General features: G+C 30.9%; 1 protein-coding gene and 1 long non-coding RNA gene across 3 annotated transcripts; one reads left to right on the top strand and one right to left on the bottom strand.

Moving 5' to 3' along the window:
* Positions 1-4,646: 4,646 nt before the first annotated feature.
* Positions 4,647-9,154, bottom strand: LOC124532496 (dynein regulatory complex subunit 5). Its single transcript, XM_047107409.1, has 6 exons — positions 8,824-9,154; positions 8,241-8,408; positions 7,339-7,897; positions 7,138-7,265; positions 6,521-6,662; positions 4,647-4,954 (listed from the first exon to the last, which is right to left on the bottom strand). Exons 1-6 carry the CDS (start codon positions 9,106-9,108, stop codon positions 4,758-4,760), a joined length of 1,479 nt encoding a protein of 492 aa, XP_046963365.1. The 5' UTR covers positions 9,109-9,154; the 3' UTR covers positions 4,647-4,757.
* A 1,090-nt stretch (positions 9,155-10,244) lies between these two features.
* Positions 10,245-20,183, top strand: LOC124532341. Of its 2 annotated transcripts, XR_006966639.1 has the most exons (3): positions 10,245-10,542; positions 11,663-11,726; positions 19,818-20,183. It is a non-coding gene; the product is annotated as an uncharacterized LOC124532341 (long non-coding RNA). The 2 variants fall into 2 exon arrangements; XR_006966638.1 differs by lacking the exons at positions 10,245-10,542; positions 11,663-11,726 and adding an exon at positions 12,725-14,348.
* The last annotated feature ends 1,131 nt before the right edge of the window (positions 20,184-21,314 follow it).

Here is a 21,314-nt window from a genome sequence, read left to right as displayed (position 1 = left end):
TACTTATACAAAGACCTTCCTCTCGAATCGCTCTATTAAAAAAACCGCATCAAAAGCCGTTGCGTAATTTTAAAGATCTATGCATACATAGGGACAGACAGCGGTAAACCAGCGGTGTTTTTCCCTAATTCACTTTTAATCTTAATAATACTCGGCATGACAGCTTTGCTATAGCTTATAATATGAAGGACATTTCCAAGCTAATTACGGTTCTCGTATGTTGCATATTGTATGATATAATCAAGCTATGATGTCCATTTATTTGGAAAAGTAAACATATAAAAGAATATTTAGTGGTATTTGAAGATTCATATCAAAATAATGACATATTCGGATTGATGACCTTAAAAAGAGCTTTAAAAGAGGAACGAGAAAATTTAAATGCTGAAAAACATAGATCCTAATTTATATTTTCCAAAAAAAAATGTATTTACTTATTCATGCTAGCAGTCACAGTTAGTTAGCGATTTACATAAGACGCATTTGGTAACGAAGAACGCAAAAAATTCGTCGTGCGTTAACACTATTTTTTTCTTTCGAAATTTAAATTTGTTGTATCTTGTCTTTCTATTATTTGAGTTTCGACTGTGTTTGTTTCGAGACACACACACATTTATATTTCATAACACATTTTATACAATTCTGTTTCCAACTTCTTTATTTTTGTGGGCCAATTGTCTTCCTTAAACCTTTTAAAACTACAATTTGTACTGGTTAGGTTGGTCGGTAAAGGCGTTTTAAAAGATTTTTAAAGTGCCGCTTTTGGCGCAATGAGAGTAAAGAAAAGTTTAATTTGTGTGTAACGTTTGAGTAAAACGAAAAGGTTTTGTTGTTTTTACATACATATACTAAGTTGCACGTGCTTTGTTGTTCATTGATGAAAATATTGCCTTATTTATCAACCCTTTATGTAATATTCATATTCCACGTTGCGCATATATTTATGTCACAAGCAGTTTCCGAAGTGGATGATATCACACCTCATTAACCGGCGGGGATATTGTCAGTCGTTAATACGTCCGAGACCGGCAACCTGCCTTCAACTCTTAATTTTGTAACGAGTTGGAAATTTGACATGTTTTAAAAAAAAATAGGTAGATATATCATTATATATCACACACATCGTTATATAAATGTATGTGATGTTGAAAATACAATTCCTAATTTTACTGACAACTGATTCTATTAATTTAAGAAAAATATTCGAACTTACCTGTTAATTTCCACCAATTACTATCTATTAATAATTTAAAAACGTCTTAATACAAAACCGTTTTAGTAAGTTTCGTATTTACATATATGTGAACTATAAGTAAGATTTTGAAGGATCGTTACTGATTACGATTGTGACTTACGTAAGAGTACAATAACAAATCGTTAAAACTACGGAATTATGGATCAAAATTGGAATGTAAGGGTAAATGTATCAAAAACATAGACTCTAGTGTTTAAAATAGTAAATAGGCTCGAGTCAAACATAAGATGTCACTTGAGACGGAGGATTTGAAGGATTTTAAGCACAATGTTGCATGTCTTTTATTACATGAGGGATCGCTCTCTGTGACTTGAATGAATGTTCAACGCTGCACGCGTATTGTTCGAATATACTCCACGAGTATGACTTAAATTATTTTATTTTTCAAACAAAAAGGTTTGATATGTTTTTTTTTTGACTTAAAAATGATATCAAAAAAATCTTTATAATCTGTATCAACCTTAACATTACATATATTTAAAAAAAAAAAAACAATTCATAGATTATTTAACGAAATGTCCATAGTACGTACAGAATGTACGTCTAAATCACACACATTAGTTGTTTTAATTGTGGAAGCAGAATAATTTTCTATTCTATTCAACTAACGAAGTTTTATTTTAGTTTCAACTACCACTTGGAAGCGCATCAAACTTATTATTAATATTTGCTCAGCATTTATTCTGGTGAGCTAAAGTAAGTTAGTAAGTATCTTACATAATAAATATCACTGTATATTAAATATCATTAACTCAAAATTGTTAACCAATGCGATTGTTATTGGATTTTTTTAAATGTGACTTAAGTCTTATTATAATTATAAGTCTTATTATAAAATATATTATATATTTAGAATCTTAAGTCGAAATTCGATTATAATATATCTATATGTAAAGTCTGAGTATAGCAAAAATGGAAGGTCCTTTTATCATAAAATCATTTTGTATCAGTTAGTGAAGCGACCAGGAAAGAGGTTAGAAGCGGAGTGCGGTGAAATAACTAGAGACTAGTGGAGTTAACAGCCTTCAAAATATATTTAAACTGTGAACTTGTTAGAGGTAACAGTCGTTTGAGAAAAGAAAATGCACGAAATAAAATATAAAAATTTACCTTGTTCCTTATGCAAAGAATTTTGTTATTTTACAATGAAAAACAGTGAGTACGTTATAGAGTACGTAATTCCTCACATCGAAACGTTTAGTCTGATTCCTAATTCAATATCATTTATATGCAGATTGATCATAAGCGCACAGTGGTGTCAACATATGTCCATGCAAATTCAGAAAATTAATTTCGCAGAATGGCTAACATCCATTTTAATAGAATGACTTAATAACATGAATTATGCCAATCGACAAAACCTGGCATGGAAAATATAATCACTTGGTGGTTGTGCTTAACCACTCATTATTAATTAACAGCTTTAATTAATTTCGTTTTTGAATTCTAATTGAAGGTTGAGTGAGCTTCTTTTATTATCACCACTTAGAACTCAATTGTTTAAGAACGATGGTGAACACTTAGCACCACTGGTCCTATTGTTATTTTAAACTAAGAGAAATAAAAATACAAAGGACTGTGGTATTTCAGCGTAATATTTTGAAGTTTATTATAGAACTATTATTAAGTATGTTGAATATATACTTATTGTTGCTTTATTACTTTCGAGATTCGTCTTGTGAGAATACCGTAATGTTTACACTCGATACCAGAATGGCTTAGGTAGCGGATAGTGACGTATAAATTTTAACCTTTACGCTTATTTTGCAATACTAGAATAATTTAAAAAAAAAACCATTGTGTTATGTTTAACATTATCTAAGGAAGCAGTATTTCATATTATATGCTTATTCAAATAAAACCGCTATCGTGAATATTTTTATGGTAATCTAACTGTAACTTAGCTAAACGTTTTTTTTTGGTTACATACAATGTGGTCTATTAACATAATTTATTTCGGGTTCTGATCGAAAGTCCCAAAAGCACTTAGAATAAATATTTATCCAAATAGTTGAGTAGTACTTTTTCATTGCGGATTAATATTATTATTGAAATTCTATAAAGTGCTACTTTACGTCTTTGATAAAAATAAATTAACCTTATATTATGTTTTGGAACTTCGAACTTGTTTTACTTAAGAATACAAATTAATGTTTATATGTTTGTTCATTACACGTTCTTAAACTATTTATCCAATCATGAGGTGAGGTCAGGTGTCCTACTACTGCTAAGGCCTCCTCTCCCTTTGAGGAGAAGGTTTGGAAAATATTCCCCACGCTTCTCTACTGTGAGTTGGCGGATTCACATATAGCGGAATTATATACACAAATTAAGCACATTCAAATCCAGTAGTTCTTGCCAACCATCAGTTAAGATTTACGTGCTCTAATAACCCGGTTGTAACTTATAATTTATATTGAAATGAAAAACAAACATTACCTTACATTAGCATGGCAAGAAGAGATTGTGTTGGTTAGATTCTGTACCTTTTGCGATGAGCCTTAACATTGAATGGTTAAGGAAATAAATGAGAACACATAAACATCGGCCGAGCAAGGAAACGCGAAACTTAACCAACATAGAGCCTGTAAAGTAGTAATGGCCTTAGATTCCAAAAATATTGCGAAAGAATAAACCACAACACGTGATTATACTATAATAAATTTAGATTATTTAATATTCACAATCACCAGTTCACCTCGGTGTTGTTTAAACCATAATTTTGAGGAAGTTGTCGTATAAAATATGATTGACATTTTAACTTTATATTTATAACTAGCCTGTCTTGTATTTATCAGCTACCAAGACGAATTTTCCACTAGGAAATAAAAACAAATTAAAATTAAAATTCTTACAACTATATTAATTTTAGAATACTACTGTACTGATTATTATAATACAAAACAATGAGTAAAAACAGTGATATAAAGTATTAAAATAATTTTAAACTAATTAATTAAAAAAATTGAACATTTAAATTTGATAAAAAAAAACACGATTATTGGCACAAAATTGTTGTATTTTAATTTATCTTAATCTATACATAAATAAATAGTTTTAGTTACAAAATAAAACAAAAAAAAATGTAATCTAATCTAAAAATCCAATCAAAACAGGAATTTAAAGTTTAAGTAACACAACGGAATCGTGAAGGGCAACCAACACACACAGACAAAAAGTAAGTAGATTTTATTGAGGAAAGATGTGGCACTAGCACGGGCTCGCAAATACTGATCATACCTATGTATTATATGTGGAGGTAACCTCGAAACCGCAGTTCCACGATAGCGTATACCAGGCAGTTGTAATATTGCGTCACGGGGAAAAAGTATAATTATTACGAGCGCCCAAAATAATATAATATAAAAATAATATAATAAAATAACTCTTGACCAAATTGTTTAAGGACGAACAATATAATTTCGCTTCCGTATATGCCAATAATTAAAATACATAGATATAAATAATAATATAAAAAACATCCTCCGTGGCATATCTCGTGTTATACTTCCGGGATCCTTTCGGGGTATCTACCGGGAATGTAGTCCGGGTTATTAGGATTGTATTCCCATATTAAATACTCCGGTTCGTTGAGATACAGCGGCGGAATCTCCTCGCTCGGTTCTGTTTCTTGCCCTACAAGCTTCTTGTTACGTTCTAACAGCTCGTCCACCTTGGCTTGTGTTTCTTCTGATATATCTAGAAATACAAACGATGTATTAGTTTTAAGTTATTAAAAAAAAACGTAATTTGAAAGCTATAATATTGGTTAATTGTTATTATAATTAAAGTAAAAAAATCCCTGCCTAGTCCAAATCCTTTTAAATAATATTTAATAAAATTGACGTATTTTGTTTAAGTTTTTAAAACATTTACCATTTTTTTATGTAAATAGTTGTAGCTACATCACAGAATCAGATCTTTTTATTTTATTTATATATTCGAAAGGGTCTTCGTTTCAACGGAAAGTTAGCTTTTTTTTATCTACCTTTATATTTATATATAAGATTTATATATATTAAACAAAAACGTACAAGATTTCCTCTGTGACTACAGCTGTATTCTGAAATATAAGCAATAAATATTTTTTTATGTGCCAATTAATAAGCGATACTAATCACCTATAATATCATCGACTGTTATTCACAGATTGTCCAAAAATAATTCACCACACTTTGATCAGCATTTCAGAAACTAAAGACTATGTTTTAATAACATACATTAGTTAGAGACTTCGCTGGAAGTCACAGCACACATAACCGTGGACTTATAATTACTTTTTAAGCACTATTTTACATATTCATAGTTACCTCGAATATCTCCATACATTCCGATCCGATAGTAGCTCTACATATGAAATAGCGCATATAATGGGACGTGATAGAATATGTTTTATAAAATTGTCGTTATACTATTTTATTTAATTATAGTCTAGTGTCTATACTAAAATTATAAGGGGCAAGTATTCAAAAGTGATTATATACGTCTACATACTTGTATGATACTTTGATTTTGATATAGCTAACTAATATAATTACGACTTTTGAGTGTAACTAATATCGAAGTTTTCTGACGAACGCAATTAACTACATATAATATATATACCTTTAAGAGAGCTCTGGTCAATAAATATTTGAGTGCGACAAAATTAAATTGGGATAGTTAAGTTTTAAGTGTTCAATGTTGTTTACAGCTATAAATATATATCACCTTGTAGAAAAGTAAAGTAAGGTAGCCTGTAAATTTCCCACTGCTGAGATAAGGCCTCCTCTTCCATTAAGGAGAGGGTTTGGAACATATTCCTCCACGCGTTCCAATGCGGGTAGGTGGAATGCACATGTGGCAGAATTTCGATGAAATTAGACACATGCAACTTTCCTCATGATGTTTTTCTTCACCGATGAACACGAGATGAATTATAAACACAAATTAATCACATATACATAGTGGTGCTTGCATGGGTTTGAACCCGCAATCATCTGTTAAGATACACGCGTTCTACCCACACTATTCACAGCTCTTGTATCATCTTGAATGTTCAAATATTATTATAAAGCGTTTAGTTACAATTCGATGGTGTAACTTAAAATAAATAAAGTGTAAGTTTGGGCGAAATTTTGAAAACATTGATTAATTTAGTTTTTTTTAAATATTAACACAATATCAAATGTTAGAAGAATATACATACATAGAAAACTAAAACGCTTAAATGTAGGTATACAATTGATTTCATTGCAATTCTAAAATCATTTGTTCAACACATACGTGTACTACGCAAGTCGACTCTCAATACTCTTTTATTTTGTTCTAAAGCTTGAATAAGAGTCTTCTCCGCTTCGCCGGATAAGTTATTGGCAGCCATGTCTAATCTCGTCAGACCACGGTTAAGACTTAGCAAACCTGCCATCTGGAAGGGTAAACTTATTGAAATTTTAGTACATGACTGGCATTAAAATTAAGTTATAAATTATATATTCATCTTGCTAAATTATTCCTTTATAACAAACATTAAAAATAACCATAATACGTTTTGAAAATAAAAATATTGAAATAAACGATATACTTTTTAGTTATTTCATTAATTGATAGGTATATAATATCAACTGAATTATATAGCTATATCTAATATTTCTAAGTAAAATTGAAACTTATTCCACCACGTTGGTCCAAAAGGAGTAGATGGATTCACAAGTGGTAGAATTTCATATAAATAAGACAAGCAGGTTTCCTCGGGCTGTTGTCTTTCACCGCCGAAAAAGTGATGAATAAAAAAAACAAGAGATACTTTTAATTACAGTCATAGCTTCTTATATCCACATAGCTGACATAAAGCTGAGTGATAACTAAAAATTTTCCATATATATTAATATATGTATATATACCTTTTCCGCTGATGCTCCGTGAAAACCACAAGAGTTAACAATCAATGTTTGAGGTTTTTCCTTGCATCTCACAAAAGCTGCGGCAAATATTGTCGCACATTCCAACGACATTGGATTCAAACTGAAATCTTCAAGCAAATAAAATTATTGTTATGAATATGAAACTATAACTTATATGTCGATAAAATTGTCAGAGGATACCCAGGAGCTCTATCGGCGCAGCTGGTTTCATTTGTAAAGCATAAGCGATGCCTTGAACACCGACCTCCTTGAATCTATTGTTTGCGATTCGTATTCTTTTCACATTTTTATGAATGAAAATAAAACCCCCCAATGCTTTCATCCCATAATCACCAATTTTACAATGATTAAAATCCAATTCCTCGATAGATTCTCTTTTCACGAGGTTTTGTAAAATTAATTTTACTTTCGAACAGTCTAAATTGCTTCTATTTATTCTAAATATTCTCAGATGCTGTAAATATTCGAGGCCTCTACACAAGGATTCACAGTCCGCTAATGAAAATTCGAAATATCTCATCAAGTAGCCGTCTTGCAGGTTATTAATACCAAATATGAGGGAAATTTCGTTCAAATTATACAACCTCACTAATACTGGTTCTAGCGGTATGTGATCGTATACTTTTGGTACACTATATATACATGCATCCTCTACAGCATCTTCACTTAGGACAGGAGGAGTAGGCTGGCGTACCATTTGCAACTGATTAAGGCCCAATTCAAAAATATATGGGCTGACCTATAAATAAAATATAATTGAACATTCTAGCAGCAGAGTAAAATAAAAATATATAAATAGTCCACCGCCGAGCGAAAATTTCTCTCTGATTGAAAAATATTGTAGCTTTTTCCACATCGCTTTTTTAATGCGAGTTGGTGGGTAAACATGTGGCAGACTATAATTATATGCATTTAGGATTCCTTATGATGTCTTTGACAACAACAAATGAAACACAAATTAAGGACATAAAAATTCAGTGGTATTTGACCGAATTTGAACCCCCGTATTCAGTTAAGCGTGCTACTGTCATTGGGACACTAGTTCGGCATCCTAACAGTATTGAGTATTATTATTATTTTACCAGTTTTGCGAGCTCGATTGCATCTTCTTCAATAAATATATCGGGCTTTACATTTTCCAAGTAATCCTGGAGACATGCCGATAAAAATTTCCCTTTCCAATATGTAACGCCCATTTCTTTCCGCGACGGAAACTTTGAGTAAAACGATCTCTTCCAATATTGTTCGTCCTATTGATAACATTTAATTTAAATTTCGAATACTTTATGATACGGTTTTATATAAAACTGTCTTCATAGGTACCAGAAACTAGGTTCTGTTTCCGTTTAAAGGTCAAGGTTCAAAATCAGTGTAATTGGAGACACAGGGGCCTTAACATAACATCTTAGTTCCCAAATGCGCAGCTCTTTTGCAAATATTTGTATTTAAGCTGCTCACTTATTATAAATTTATAAAATAACGGTACAAATGTATCGACACCACTGTAGTAAAAATAATCAACAAATTCTAGTAAATAAAATAATACTATAAAAATACTAACCTAACCTAACCTATATTCGCGCATTCGTAGATAATTTATTTTTTACTGTGGTGGCGTTGATACGTCAGTACCAAAAAAACTATCACTGTAAGTTTATAAATAACCTTAATATATGGTACGCTGAACTTTAGAGGTATATCAGCGGGGTATAGATCCATGAGCATATCTATGTCTTTTTGTAATATTTTTCGAAGCGGATTGATTCTGTGAAATATTCTAGATAGCGCTAATGCAGCGAAATATGTAAGAGGCGCTGGAGTCAATTCATCATCCCACTCGAAGTCTTCAGCATTGATTTTGCGAGAAGCCTCTCCAGGGGAAGCCTTCATCAATTCCGATGTGCTGTACGCTTTCCGCGTGTTTGATGATACTACATATGGAATTTTCATTTTTGTAATTATTTTATCTTTATTTACATGTAAATTCCTTCTGAAACGCTTATTGTAAAATAATGACTAATCAAAACGTCATTAATAGCTTTTTTAATCATAGTGATAAAAAAGTATCATTCTGTTTAAACATGCGTACTCAATTATATTATTGGCTTTTCTTAAAGTAATGCTATAAAATCGTTTGTTTATTTTATAGTTTAATCAGGATCGTATCCATTATGTTAAATATCTTGTTTTATCAATACAATGAAATTATAATCATCTTTTTTGAGCTATTTAACTGATTTAAATGATAACATTTCTTTTTTGCGAAAAATAATTTAATTATACAAAATAAGAATAATTCGGAAGATAACGGATTACATTAAAATCAAGCAAATCATTATCCTTTGTATTTAAAACTTTTTAATGAACGTAATATAAAAGTTTACGTGCAATTCACGATATTTTATACTTTTAGAGCAAGTTAGGGCAAATATGCCGAAGAAGTTAGCGGACTCAGAAATTAAATTAAAAACCCAAGGGCTCTTCATATTACACTAATTATAACATTAAGTTTACTACTTCTCAAAATCTATTAATCAATTCTCAGGTAAGGATGTTGTATAATTAAATTGCCAATCAATTAATTACATAATATATTATAATAAAACGTATTACTTTATACATTATTATTTAAAGAGCAAAAAAAGCATTTTTTAATTAATTTATTTTTTTTAGTTAATATCTTAAACGATTTTTTTTTGTAAAATATTTTAAAATTGCCGAGAAACAGCTTGGGTAAAGTATATTTTAAAAATATTTTATTGTTATAATAATTATTGAAAAATCATTTATTACCTTGAACAAAATAAATAGATAAAAAACGTGACGTAGCCAAAAATTGACGTATTTTTGGCTACGTCACTGAAATGTCAATCGTGGTTTTTTAAGAAATAGAATCATAATATTATTCTTGTCAACAAACTTTGTTTGAAACCAGTGAGTGTTTTATAAATAGCGCCATTAAAACACTTCAGTCTGCGAGTTTTTGTGTAGAGGCGTAAGTAACAGTTTCTCTATGGTAAACGCGCTTCGTCTATTTCCGTGAGTGTTCGAGAGAGATCGGATCAAAACAATGCTCGGTCGCTTTGCCGGCCACGGCCAGTGACTGTTTAGTTTGATCATAATATTATTTTGTCAGTGCACGAGCGCCGGCGCGTCTCTCTTAGCAAAACTTGCTAGAAATTAATTATAATTAAATTAATATAATACATATTCGTTACGTCGTTGGATATACCTCACTAAACATGGATACTCCTAATAAGTCTGAAACAAAGAACCAAACAGGATCGCAGATTGCGAGCTACAATCCATGGAATTTGTTATTTAATTCAAGACGACGTACAGAAAGTGAAAACAGCAGTTCATCGACAGGCAGTTATCAAACAAGTAAGTGCTTTATTGATTCCATAATCGTATCAAATTGAACGATTAAATAATAACCTAAAAGTACGTTGTGATTTATATAAAACAACTATCTGTTCTTGAACAAATACCAAAAACGAACGTACTCAAACACTTGACCTTATAAGTGATTGGTAACTTGTTTTGATAATATGAAATGTTAAGATAACTTTTATTCTTAAGACCTTTTTAATCATACTTGTACAATTATAACGCGTATAAATTTAATAATTATAGTTATTAAAGAAGAAAAGGAAATACCTATACTAATTTGACTACGAATAAATCTCCCTAATTTAGTAGTCGTATAATTATAGTAATTTAATGTTAGTGTCCATAATAAGTTAAATTTTTAGATATTATTATTGATATGTAATATGAGTCATTATATAAATATTTTCATTTATTTAACGCGTAACGAACGTGACCGACGCCAGGTCCGTCGTTTCTCAGGTCTGAGGTCAAAGTTTTCGACTACCGAAACAGATAAATAGAACGTTTATGAATTACTCAACGAATACATAACTGAGAGAATTTAAATGTGTAAAATCTATACACATTATAATGGAATATCTGTTTGGAATATTAAAATAACCATTTTTTAAATGTAAATGCATACATATACACGGTACATATACCAAAATAACAGTTATTACAATTTTTGTATGTTTGTCTGGTCTGCCTGTTTGTTCCGGCTAATCTCTGGAACGGCTGGACCAATTTTAACTGGACTTTCACTGACTACTTTTATTTTAGAATAATATAATTGTCAAATAATACATTCACGCTGCTTTGTGCAAATACTCCCCCGTAACACGCATTTTACCATTCCACAGTCACGACTGGTGTCATTGAGTCGTTGGTGGGAACCAACGACTCAATGCCACAAAAGCTGCCTAAAACAGAATAAATAAATTATAATAAAATCTGCAAACCGAACAATAACTTTTTTGTTAAATTCGAATGCACTCGAAGTCACGGGCAGAGCTAGTAAAAAACGTAGTTGGTTGAATATTCATAAAGAAAAGTCAATGAACTAAATAAAAACTTGTATAGTAGTTGTGTTTATAATTTTTTCAAATGCATTTTATCTTTTTTTCCCCAGATACTCAATTTGGATCGTTCCAGAGACAGACGAGCAAAAATAACGAGGAATATTTGTGGATGATGTAAGTTTCCAAAATTGATATATGTGCGTCGGTGCGTTTCCATTTATAACCTGAATTAAACTCGGCACACATTAATAGAGGCATAAACGCATTCTAATAATCAACAATTACATTTACAATTCAATAAAACAAAGTCCTATTCAAAAGTGTAATTACGTTATATCTATATGTCCGATGTGAAGCCCGATTTACTCAAAACTCTATGTGTAAGATAAGTGTTTGATATGAAAATCTTATACTATGATAGTTAGTTTTAGGATAGACATTAGGTTATTATTGTTATAGCTGAGTACATAAACAAACTCAGCGAAAAAAGCGCTTTTTTATTACTCAGATGTTAGCTACATCAATTACACACAATTCATATGACCTAATTAGATCAATAATGTCTAGATAAATTAGTATAAGCCCAAGTCTATTTTCAACCGACTTCCAAAAGGAGGAGGTTATCAATTCGTCTGTATTTTTTTTTTTTTTTTTATGTTTGTTACCTCATAACTTTTCACTGGGTAGACCGATTTTGATAATTTTTTTTTGTTTGAAAGGTAGTGCCTCCCGTGGGGTCCCATTTTTTAAAAAAAAAATTCCGATGATGGTATCCATTCCAAGCCAAGCCAATAAAACCCTACAGTATATCTATCAAAAAACAATACGAGAATACTTTAACAAATATGTTTTTTACAAATTACCTTTTACACAATAATATACTGGATCAATCAAGGGGCTCGTATCGCTTCTTTCTTTTGATTGTTGGGGCAAGGGCACCGTGGCTGACACCGGCTCCAAATATACCAATAACTATAACTACATGATATAATCGTTAATCGACTTTTAAGTAGTCTAATATTTTTCATTTCATTTAACTTAGGAAGACTCTAAAAAATATGTTGAATACGCAATTATTTTTATTACTTTTTCGTGCATATTCATTTGTTTTAAAATAGTGTTTTGTTTGAAGTCGGTTTTTCTTTTTGTTAAAATTTTTATTTATATATATTAATAGCATCTATTATTGAATTAAAAAGTCAAGCTGAAACGTTACTTAAATAACACGTGTAAAAACTATATACACACGTTTAATATATCACTTCTTCGCTTATATTTACTATTGTATAATTCATACAATTATTAGACATATCTATATATGTTACTTCGCACACATACAAAGCGTAAATAAATAAACATTGCGAGTACAAAGATTAATACGCAACGGTTCTAATCAGTTTGTTTACAAAATATCCAAACATTGATAAGTTGTGCTGAGCTCATATTCCAGCATATACCGCGCTCAATATTGAATTCTACCTGCGAAGTAAATAAAACCTACCCATTTTTTTAATTAAAATTCTACATCAGGGATAGATGACATGGGCTCTATCATAACAATGTATCGACCCTATTTTTTATATATCTATTCGTATGATAACAAAATTCCAAAAAAAACATTATTGTCTGTTTTTCTGTTCGTTCCGGCTAATTTCTGAAACGGGTGGACCGATTTTGACAAAACTTTCACTGGCTGTTAGCTGATGTAATAAGGCGTAACTTAGTCAACAATAATATATTTTTTGTTAAATTTAATCGCACACAAATCGCGGTCTCAGCTAGTGTCATAATATGACTAACACGCCAGTATTTGTTACTAATGATGCGTTAAATATGTAACATTATACTTGTAACATAACATCACATGTTGTCAGTTTTAACATATACTATTACATATCCCTTTTATATTATACACATAAACCTATTATTTACTTAACTTTTAGTTTGAATTTTTGATTGGCACCTTTTTATCACCATAGCTTCATATTGTAATATTAATACTATTATAAATAAATAATAATAAAGGGGCCGTGATAGTCTGATATATGAGCTTCTTTTGTGGCCGACTCGAAACATTGATCTATTTACGATAAAAGCGTCGCTGTTGTATTATGCAATACATAAAAAAAATCGTTCAATTTCATAATTTATTACATCTAATCTAATATTTCATTTATTTTACATTGAATATTATTAAATAATGTCACGAGATTTACAAGTATTATTTACATCATCTTCAGTATCAATTAATATGTTTAATAAACTCTTCCGCTTAAAACCATTAAACGTAACCAGAGGCTGTTTTATGAACCTTTCATTAGTCCAAGTTCCATAATTTAGATAATGAATCATTAAAAGTTTAAAATTCGAATCGATGTTAATATGAACTGAACAAGTTTTACTTAATTTCTTGAATATGGCTCAAGGAATGTTTTTAAGACAGTCGATTGCAAAAGACGAGCTTATTAGCAATAATGGTAGAGCAAGAAGGTCAACCACTAGTGACGGAGTCGCAGCCGCTGTTAATGCAGCTGTCTCACGTTTGTATTGTAATTTAAACGTGAGAAAAAGAGATGGACGCAAGCGGCTGGCCCTCGCCTCGCTCGTGTCGAAACCTTCGGTTGCATGCGCCCGCGCCGATCCGTTCGCCACCACGCAGTACTCAGTTAGACTACACTTGAATAAACTATGTTATTGTGCTATCAGTTGAAAGTGACAGTGTTATTGGGAATTGAGCACGTGCTACGCTTAGTGTACTACAATTAAACGAAGTCCATTTCGTACACATACGATTCGGTTAGCAATTTTATGTTTTTATCTCCTATTATATTACCCTTTATTGTTCTTGAATTAAAAATGTGCAACGTGTGTGTTACGAAATGTATAAATATATAAATTAATGCAATCTACATATTTGCCTACATGTAAACAAACAGATGCTTTAATGTTAATTCTAATAATAACAATGTAATGCGGGCAACATTAAATTTGCATTTAAGATGAGATACAAAACGTTAAACGAATAAAATAATACTTAAAATATTAATTCGAATTTATTTATCTGTAAAATTTCAAAGAATTACTTGTCTCCAGTAAAGGCCAGACAGGGCATAATAAGAAAATAATGATGTCCATTTTATTAAGGAAAACAGTAAAAAAGAATAATATTTGAGACGTAATATTTTTTTGCGTTTGTTTTGTATTTACGTCATATTGATTAGTTCACGATGTGTTAGAAGTGTCACGTTTGCAAATGGTCTTAGAAAGAATTATATCGTATATTAATTGTAGCGTACGTTTATATAAAATATGCTAAACAATGTTGTACGGCTTTTGACATCATTCTAAAATTTCGAATGACAAAGATTCCGAATTTTTGGCAACTTTATTTTTTCTACAGAAATGACCCAGATTTCATTATAAAAATGCTTTTAATATTTTTTAATTTTGACGAGAGTGTTGTAGTAAAAGAACCACGTCATACTAAACACAACAATAAAATCAAGAAAAAACTAAATTAAATATTACTTGATGACATATATTTTTACAAAATGTAATTGTTATGGTCTATAATTATTATTTTAAAATGGAAACTTAACATGTTAAAATTGTTCTCTGCGTCTTAACTCTCTTCGGAATTCAGATTCCGTCCCATCAGATTGTATTAGTAAAACCATCGGGATTTTACCTGTAATTGCGCACTTGTGCTTTATAATATTCCTTGTGCAATTGGTTAGGACTCCCTTGAGAATGCCAGCTATGGTCAAGAGCATTTTTCAAGTATAGTATAATGTTCAGTCAATATAAATGATTACAAGGCAACCGTGCTCTAACTATGGTACAATACGTGCATTTATTTGGCGTATTACCTGCTGTCGAATAGTAATACCTAATATATTCCGTGTTCCAGCTTAAAGGATCATAGAGAACGTTTAATTACAACCCCAAGGGATATAGCCGCTTTGTCGCACAAATTATACCTAAATAATAAGCACGGCTAATATCAATATTTGGCAACAGGTGGCCCGATGCTCGCTTCCAGTCTATAAATAGTAAAACGGGCATGTTTAAAATAAATTATTACTAGAATACGGCACAATACAAGTACGATTTTAAATTGTCACTACGCGCTAACTATATAACGTAATTAAAAGAACTCTAGTAATTGAGCACTGGCTTGAAATAAGAATTTTGTGAACAATATTTTTCTAATATTCATCGACATTTATGAATTTCAATACCAGGGAATATTTATTCTTCGTTAAGACCGTGTAGATAACGTTATTCTTACACGGTGACATAATGATGCGTTATTAGTGTAATGAGCTCATTGAACTTAGATTCACGAAAAGGGGTATCATCATGTCAAATATTGATAAATATACATCTCAAATTTTATGTTAATAAATGATGAATTTATGTATTTAGATATTATGTCGAAATAGTATCGTACCACAAAGGAACTAAAATTAACGAGACAACTTTATTATTGTTTAGTGTGTGATGGATACGCTTGATATTCGCTTAATTTCATACCTCCTACGTGCTGTTCTTGTTGCTGTGCGTGGATTAAGTGGCTAAGAGTTGGCCACAATTTGTGTCTACGTGCTCTGCTTTGCTAAGATGGCCCAGTTGTTAGAACGCGTGCACCTTAAGCGATGATTGCAAGTTCAAGCCCAGGCAAGCACCACAATATATGTGCTTACTTTGTGTTTACAATTCATCTCGTGCTCGGTGGTGAAGGAAAACATCCTGAGGAAACCTGCATGTGTCTAATTTCATCAAAATTCTGCCACATGTGCATTCCACCAACCCGCATTGGAACAGCTTGGTGAAATATGTTCCAAATACTCTCCTTAATGGAAAAGGAGTCCTTATCTCAGCAATGGGAAATGTACAGGCTGTTACTTTTACTTTTTTTACTTTTTAGCCGTCATAATATAAATAGGTAGTTAATATCTTTTACTAGTTTGCTTGTCAACGGATTTCCTTTTGTAAATTTGGACCTATTGACGACCTTACTATATAGATATTAAGAATAAAAAAATGAATTAAAGAACAAAATAATATATTCGAAGTATGGAATTTAAAATATATTTGTATATGTTTTCTATAATGATTAATCAGAGTGTGATTTATTATTTGTTTATGGTTGAATTGCGATCACTGAGCGAACACCAGTTGAGATAATTATTCCAATTTTGTCAATGTGTCGTTACAAAAGTATTGATAAGATTAATTTTACATAACAGACATAACAATACAGAGAAGTCGTAAACCATTATCATATTAATAACGACTAGCATTCATATTATACCGCATGTTTTTTTGGGAGTAGGTACTTCTACAACCACAACAACAACAGCCTGTAATTTCCCACTGCTGGGCTAAAGGCCTCCTCTCCCTTTTTCAGGAGAAGGTTTGGAACATATTCCACCACGCTGTTCCAATGCGGTTTGGTGGAATACACATGTGGCAGAATTTCTGTGAAATTTGTCACATGCAGGTTTCCTCACGATGTTTTCCTTCACCGCTGAGCACGAGATGAATTATAAAGACAAATTAAGCACATGAATCAGTGGTGCTTGCCTGGGTTCAAACTCGCAATCATCGGTTAAGATGCACGCGTTCTAACCACTAGGCCATCTCGACTCTCACTTCACTTCTTCGTAAATATTAATAAATATTTTTATATTCAATATATTTTATGTGTAAATAAGGCAGTTCGCTTTACGGACACATGCTTATAAATCTCTTATAATAAAATACGCCGTAGCAGTGTAATTTTCTTAGAGTCGTCAGTTTGCCAAGTCCGTTTATATCCATATATAGTGGAAATGTTTGTATATGTTAATAATATATATATACGAATACGAGGAATAGTTTATTGTTTATTAAGTAAACCTACTTAATAAACAATAAACTACGCACGCCTAAATCATTCGGTCATTATCAACCCACTGGACATGTAAGGGATGCCTGACGGTAAGCTATTGTATGAACTATAATTAAAGCGCTCAATTATTTTAATCCATTAACAAAAAAAATGAGGAAAATTAAAAAAATGTGTTTGAAAAATTCCCGGTATATAAGGTCAACAGTTACATATTCCATAACAATGTACAATAAATGAGTTATCTAACGCTAAAAGACGCTTAGAATTGGGCTAGTAGGTCCCGAGATTAGTACACCCAAAAATACAAGCATTAAGGATCGTATTACAATAAACACACACATTTTATTTATTGTTATAATATTGATACTGATTATTTTTTAAGACAATACGTTTCTTTTTGTATATTATTATAATTTATTTCTGCCAAACGTTTACTTTATTGAGAAAAAATTAACATATCTATTCACTTTGGTAAAAAGTATTTTTTATCTTAATGCGGTAGTATTTTTGTATGAATATTGGTATATTTATTAAACATAATTAGCGAATAGCGAATAGTGTATCCCAAAAAGCATAATAACAAAAAATATACTAATCTTGTTATAATACATTATTTCATTAAAAATGTTCATCAAAATATGTGTACTAAGCTTCTAACACGTGCGTGGGTGGGTGTATTGTGTTTCTAGTATGATATACATAATCGAATATTATATTTGAATATAATTTGTGCTACGATGTTGGCACTAATTAAAAATGTAATATGAGTCTAGTTATACTAATTTAGTCTTGGAAGAGACATATCGAATAATTTATACTAAAAGGGCGGCTTATATATTATGAATGTGTAAATCGCTGTAACCTCTTCACGCTTAAACCGCTTAAGCGATTTAGATCAATTTTGGAGATAGTTTGAGTACCGGGGAAGGACTTCTTTTAACTCACCCTTCGAGGGTTTAAAATAGGGTCGGCTTTACCCACGCGAAGATAAAAAAAATATCGCGGGTGAATCCGCAATTTCAGGTAGTAAGATTATATTTTTGACTCGAAATATTTAAAGTCTTATCTTAAGTTTTAGAGCTTGAAATTACAAACGACCATTACAGATGACTGTAGTTTAAAGTCTTAAATAAACAGTATTTGTGACAAAAGTGCAGCTGTGCGATTCTATAAGAATTAACTTCGAATCTCACTCGTGAATGACAAAAGTCTCACGATGATACGCCATTTTGATACCTGTATAAATTTTATTTAATAGTGAATACCATATTGACATTTGTGAGTTTCGAGTTTCTTCTTACAGAATAACGCTGCTGCGTAAAAGAAATGGTTTCAATAAATAATAATACTTTGGATTTATAAACAACGAACAGGAAATGATGGGATTATTAAAAATAATAAAACTCTTGAATATGGAATTATTTTCGATGATAACAAATTGCGAGTTCTACCTCACGTAATGCATCAGTTATTATGATATCTTGTATTTATAAATGTTTTATATTACTTTATCGGGAAAATTGTAAATAAAAATAAACTGGTTTATACCAGTGATATCTGAATAGTCGAACAATCTTTTCAAACCAGCTTAAGCTTAACTCAAAATTTATTTCGACTGTATTGTTTTAAGAGCATATCTTATCTACACCCCTACCCAAATATAAACAAACATTTTGTAAATATTTTAAATACAGAGACTTTTCGACCTTTACAATTTTATAACATCTTTTAGAGTCGGAGTCAATATCACTACAATTGATAAGACATTACAGATAGCGCCTTATTTCTTTCGTAATGGTTATTATAAGATTATTTAAAAAGTTGTAAGTAATAAAGGTAATACTTCTCTTGCTAGATTCAATTGGATATTTGGTCAGTAATAATTAACATATATGTATCAACCATTGATAGATTGATTTTTGATTGATTGTTGATATGATAATTATGTCAGTTAAATATACAATTTAAGATTTTATATGTCAGTAATAAAAAACAGAAACATAATATACTTTATTTAAATAAACGTCGTATACGCACTCTTAATTGGTTTAGAGTCTATTGAATTGAACGCTACTGGTTTTGATGTAGACTCTACCAACGAGAGTAAGACTACGTACTATTTGCTTATAATGGAATACATTATAATATCATTTGGAGTAAGTTACGAATCGGTGATACTTACACAGACGAGCTTACAAAACACCCTGTAACTAGATATAAATCAACGTTCAGAGAATTATGTTGAAATAAATAGAATGTTGTCAATAGTACCTTTATTGTAATCTTCTACGATTTCATGTGTCTTAAAAGTATTTTCGAGTGTCATCTTTTAATTTTTTTAATAATACAATTTAATCTCTTATTTTCAGATGGCGTTCATAGTCACTCGCCCGTCGACAATGATACCTAATTATTGTTGTTAGTTTTTATATTCAACATGAAAATTTGGGTCACAAGGGTGAAGACAGCACGAGTATGATGGAACAAGTTGCATTCCTACCGACCTGGTTCCTGGTTGCCTGGCTGGGGACCTGCATACTGTTCAGTCCTTTCGCAATATTTTTCGTATTGTGCCTTCCACAATTCCCCCTTCTAGTCTTAAGAAGGCTCTGCTATATACCTTTCGAGTATATTTGAGGATGCCCATTAATTAATATGTTTTTTAGTGTAGTCTGTAAATAGTGTATAATATTTGTAAGTAATAATTATGAATAAATACTTAAGTGAACAATTTCTATCATTTGTTTTCTTTACATTTTTTTTGTGATCGATAGAGATTTAATTATGATTGAAATTTGAGTAAATATGCAAAACTGCTCGGAGAATCATTACACATCAAAATCAGTAAATGAGATTTATTGACACTGAATATATATTATTATAATTTAAATTACGAATTTATTGTTACTATTAAGCACTTTTTTATACATTACAGCAGGTTCTAGACGACAAAAGAAATTACAAGAAAATTTAACATTTGAAAGGCACGCTGATTGGGAATTGTTCTTCAAGAGATTTCTCCCAGTACGCCCAAAAAAGAAAAATAAAATTACTTAACAAATACATAACAGGCAAAATCAAATCAAAATCAGTAAATGAGATTTATTGACACTGAATATATATTATTATAATTTAAATTACGAATTTATTGTTACTATTAAGCACTTTTTTATACATTACAGCAGGTTCTCGACGACAAAAGAAATTACAAGAAAATTTAACATTTAATAAAAGGCGCGCTGATTGGGAACTGTTCTTTAAGAGATTACTCCCAGTAGGCCCAAAAGGGAAAAATAAATTTACTTAAAAAATAAATAACAGGAAAATGCAAACAATATTATGATTTCGCACAATTTCGGCTTATAGGAATAGGTAGATTACAGATGAGTTCATGTTAATGGTTGGTATTTTCAAGGTTTTTTATTAATTAAACGAAATGCTGCATAGCATAGATCAGGTCACTAGGACGAAATTGCATCATGATTATTCAAAAACCCACATTGTAACAAATAACACGATCTTTTGTGTCACTATCTGGAGGTCGATTATATTTTAAAACTGAATGATCTTCAAATATAGAACACTATCACGTCGCTTCTCGTTGGGGTACACAAGAAATATATTTTTAACAATGGAATAAATATTGGAAATGTCGATATTGTATTCCATCATACAAACAGCATTGTCAAACTATAAAAGGGTTTTGGTGACGTTATAGAAGCTGACGTTTTAGTGATTATAGGTTTTACCTTTCAATATGATTTGAGGAGTGATTGCAAACAATTGTGTTTTCTTTTAAATCAGTAATGACGACAAAAGAAATCTGTTTTAAAATAGTTTTTCGCTAAACCAAGATTATGATACTT

Source organism: Vanessa cardui, chromosome 1 (assembly GCF_905220365.1).
Source record: "Vanessa cardui chromosome 1, ilVanCard2.1, whole genome shotgun sequence".
In the NCBI taxonomy this organism is placed as follows: domain Eukaryota; kingdom Metazoa; phylum Arthropoda; class Insecta; order Lepidoptera; family Nymphalidae; genus Vanessa; species Vanessa cardui.
This window is presented reverse-complemented; position numbering and strand designations above follow the sequence as displayed.

Bases quoted from the DNA above. Each gene is read 5' to 3' on its own strand.
- LOC124532496 (XM_047107409.1), bottom strand. From the start codon at position 9,108: ATGAAAATTCCATATGTAGTATCATCAAACACGCGGAAAGCGTACAGC. The intron at 7,898-8,240 runs GTAAAATAATAA...TTTTATTTATAG, and splicing joins CAATCGAGCTCGCAAAACTG to GTCAGCCCATATATTTTTGA. The intron at 4,955-6,520 runs GTATGTGTTGAA...TTGTATTTCTAG, and splicing joins AGTCGACTTGCGTAGTACAC to ATATATCAGAAGAAACACAA.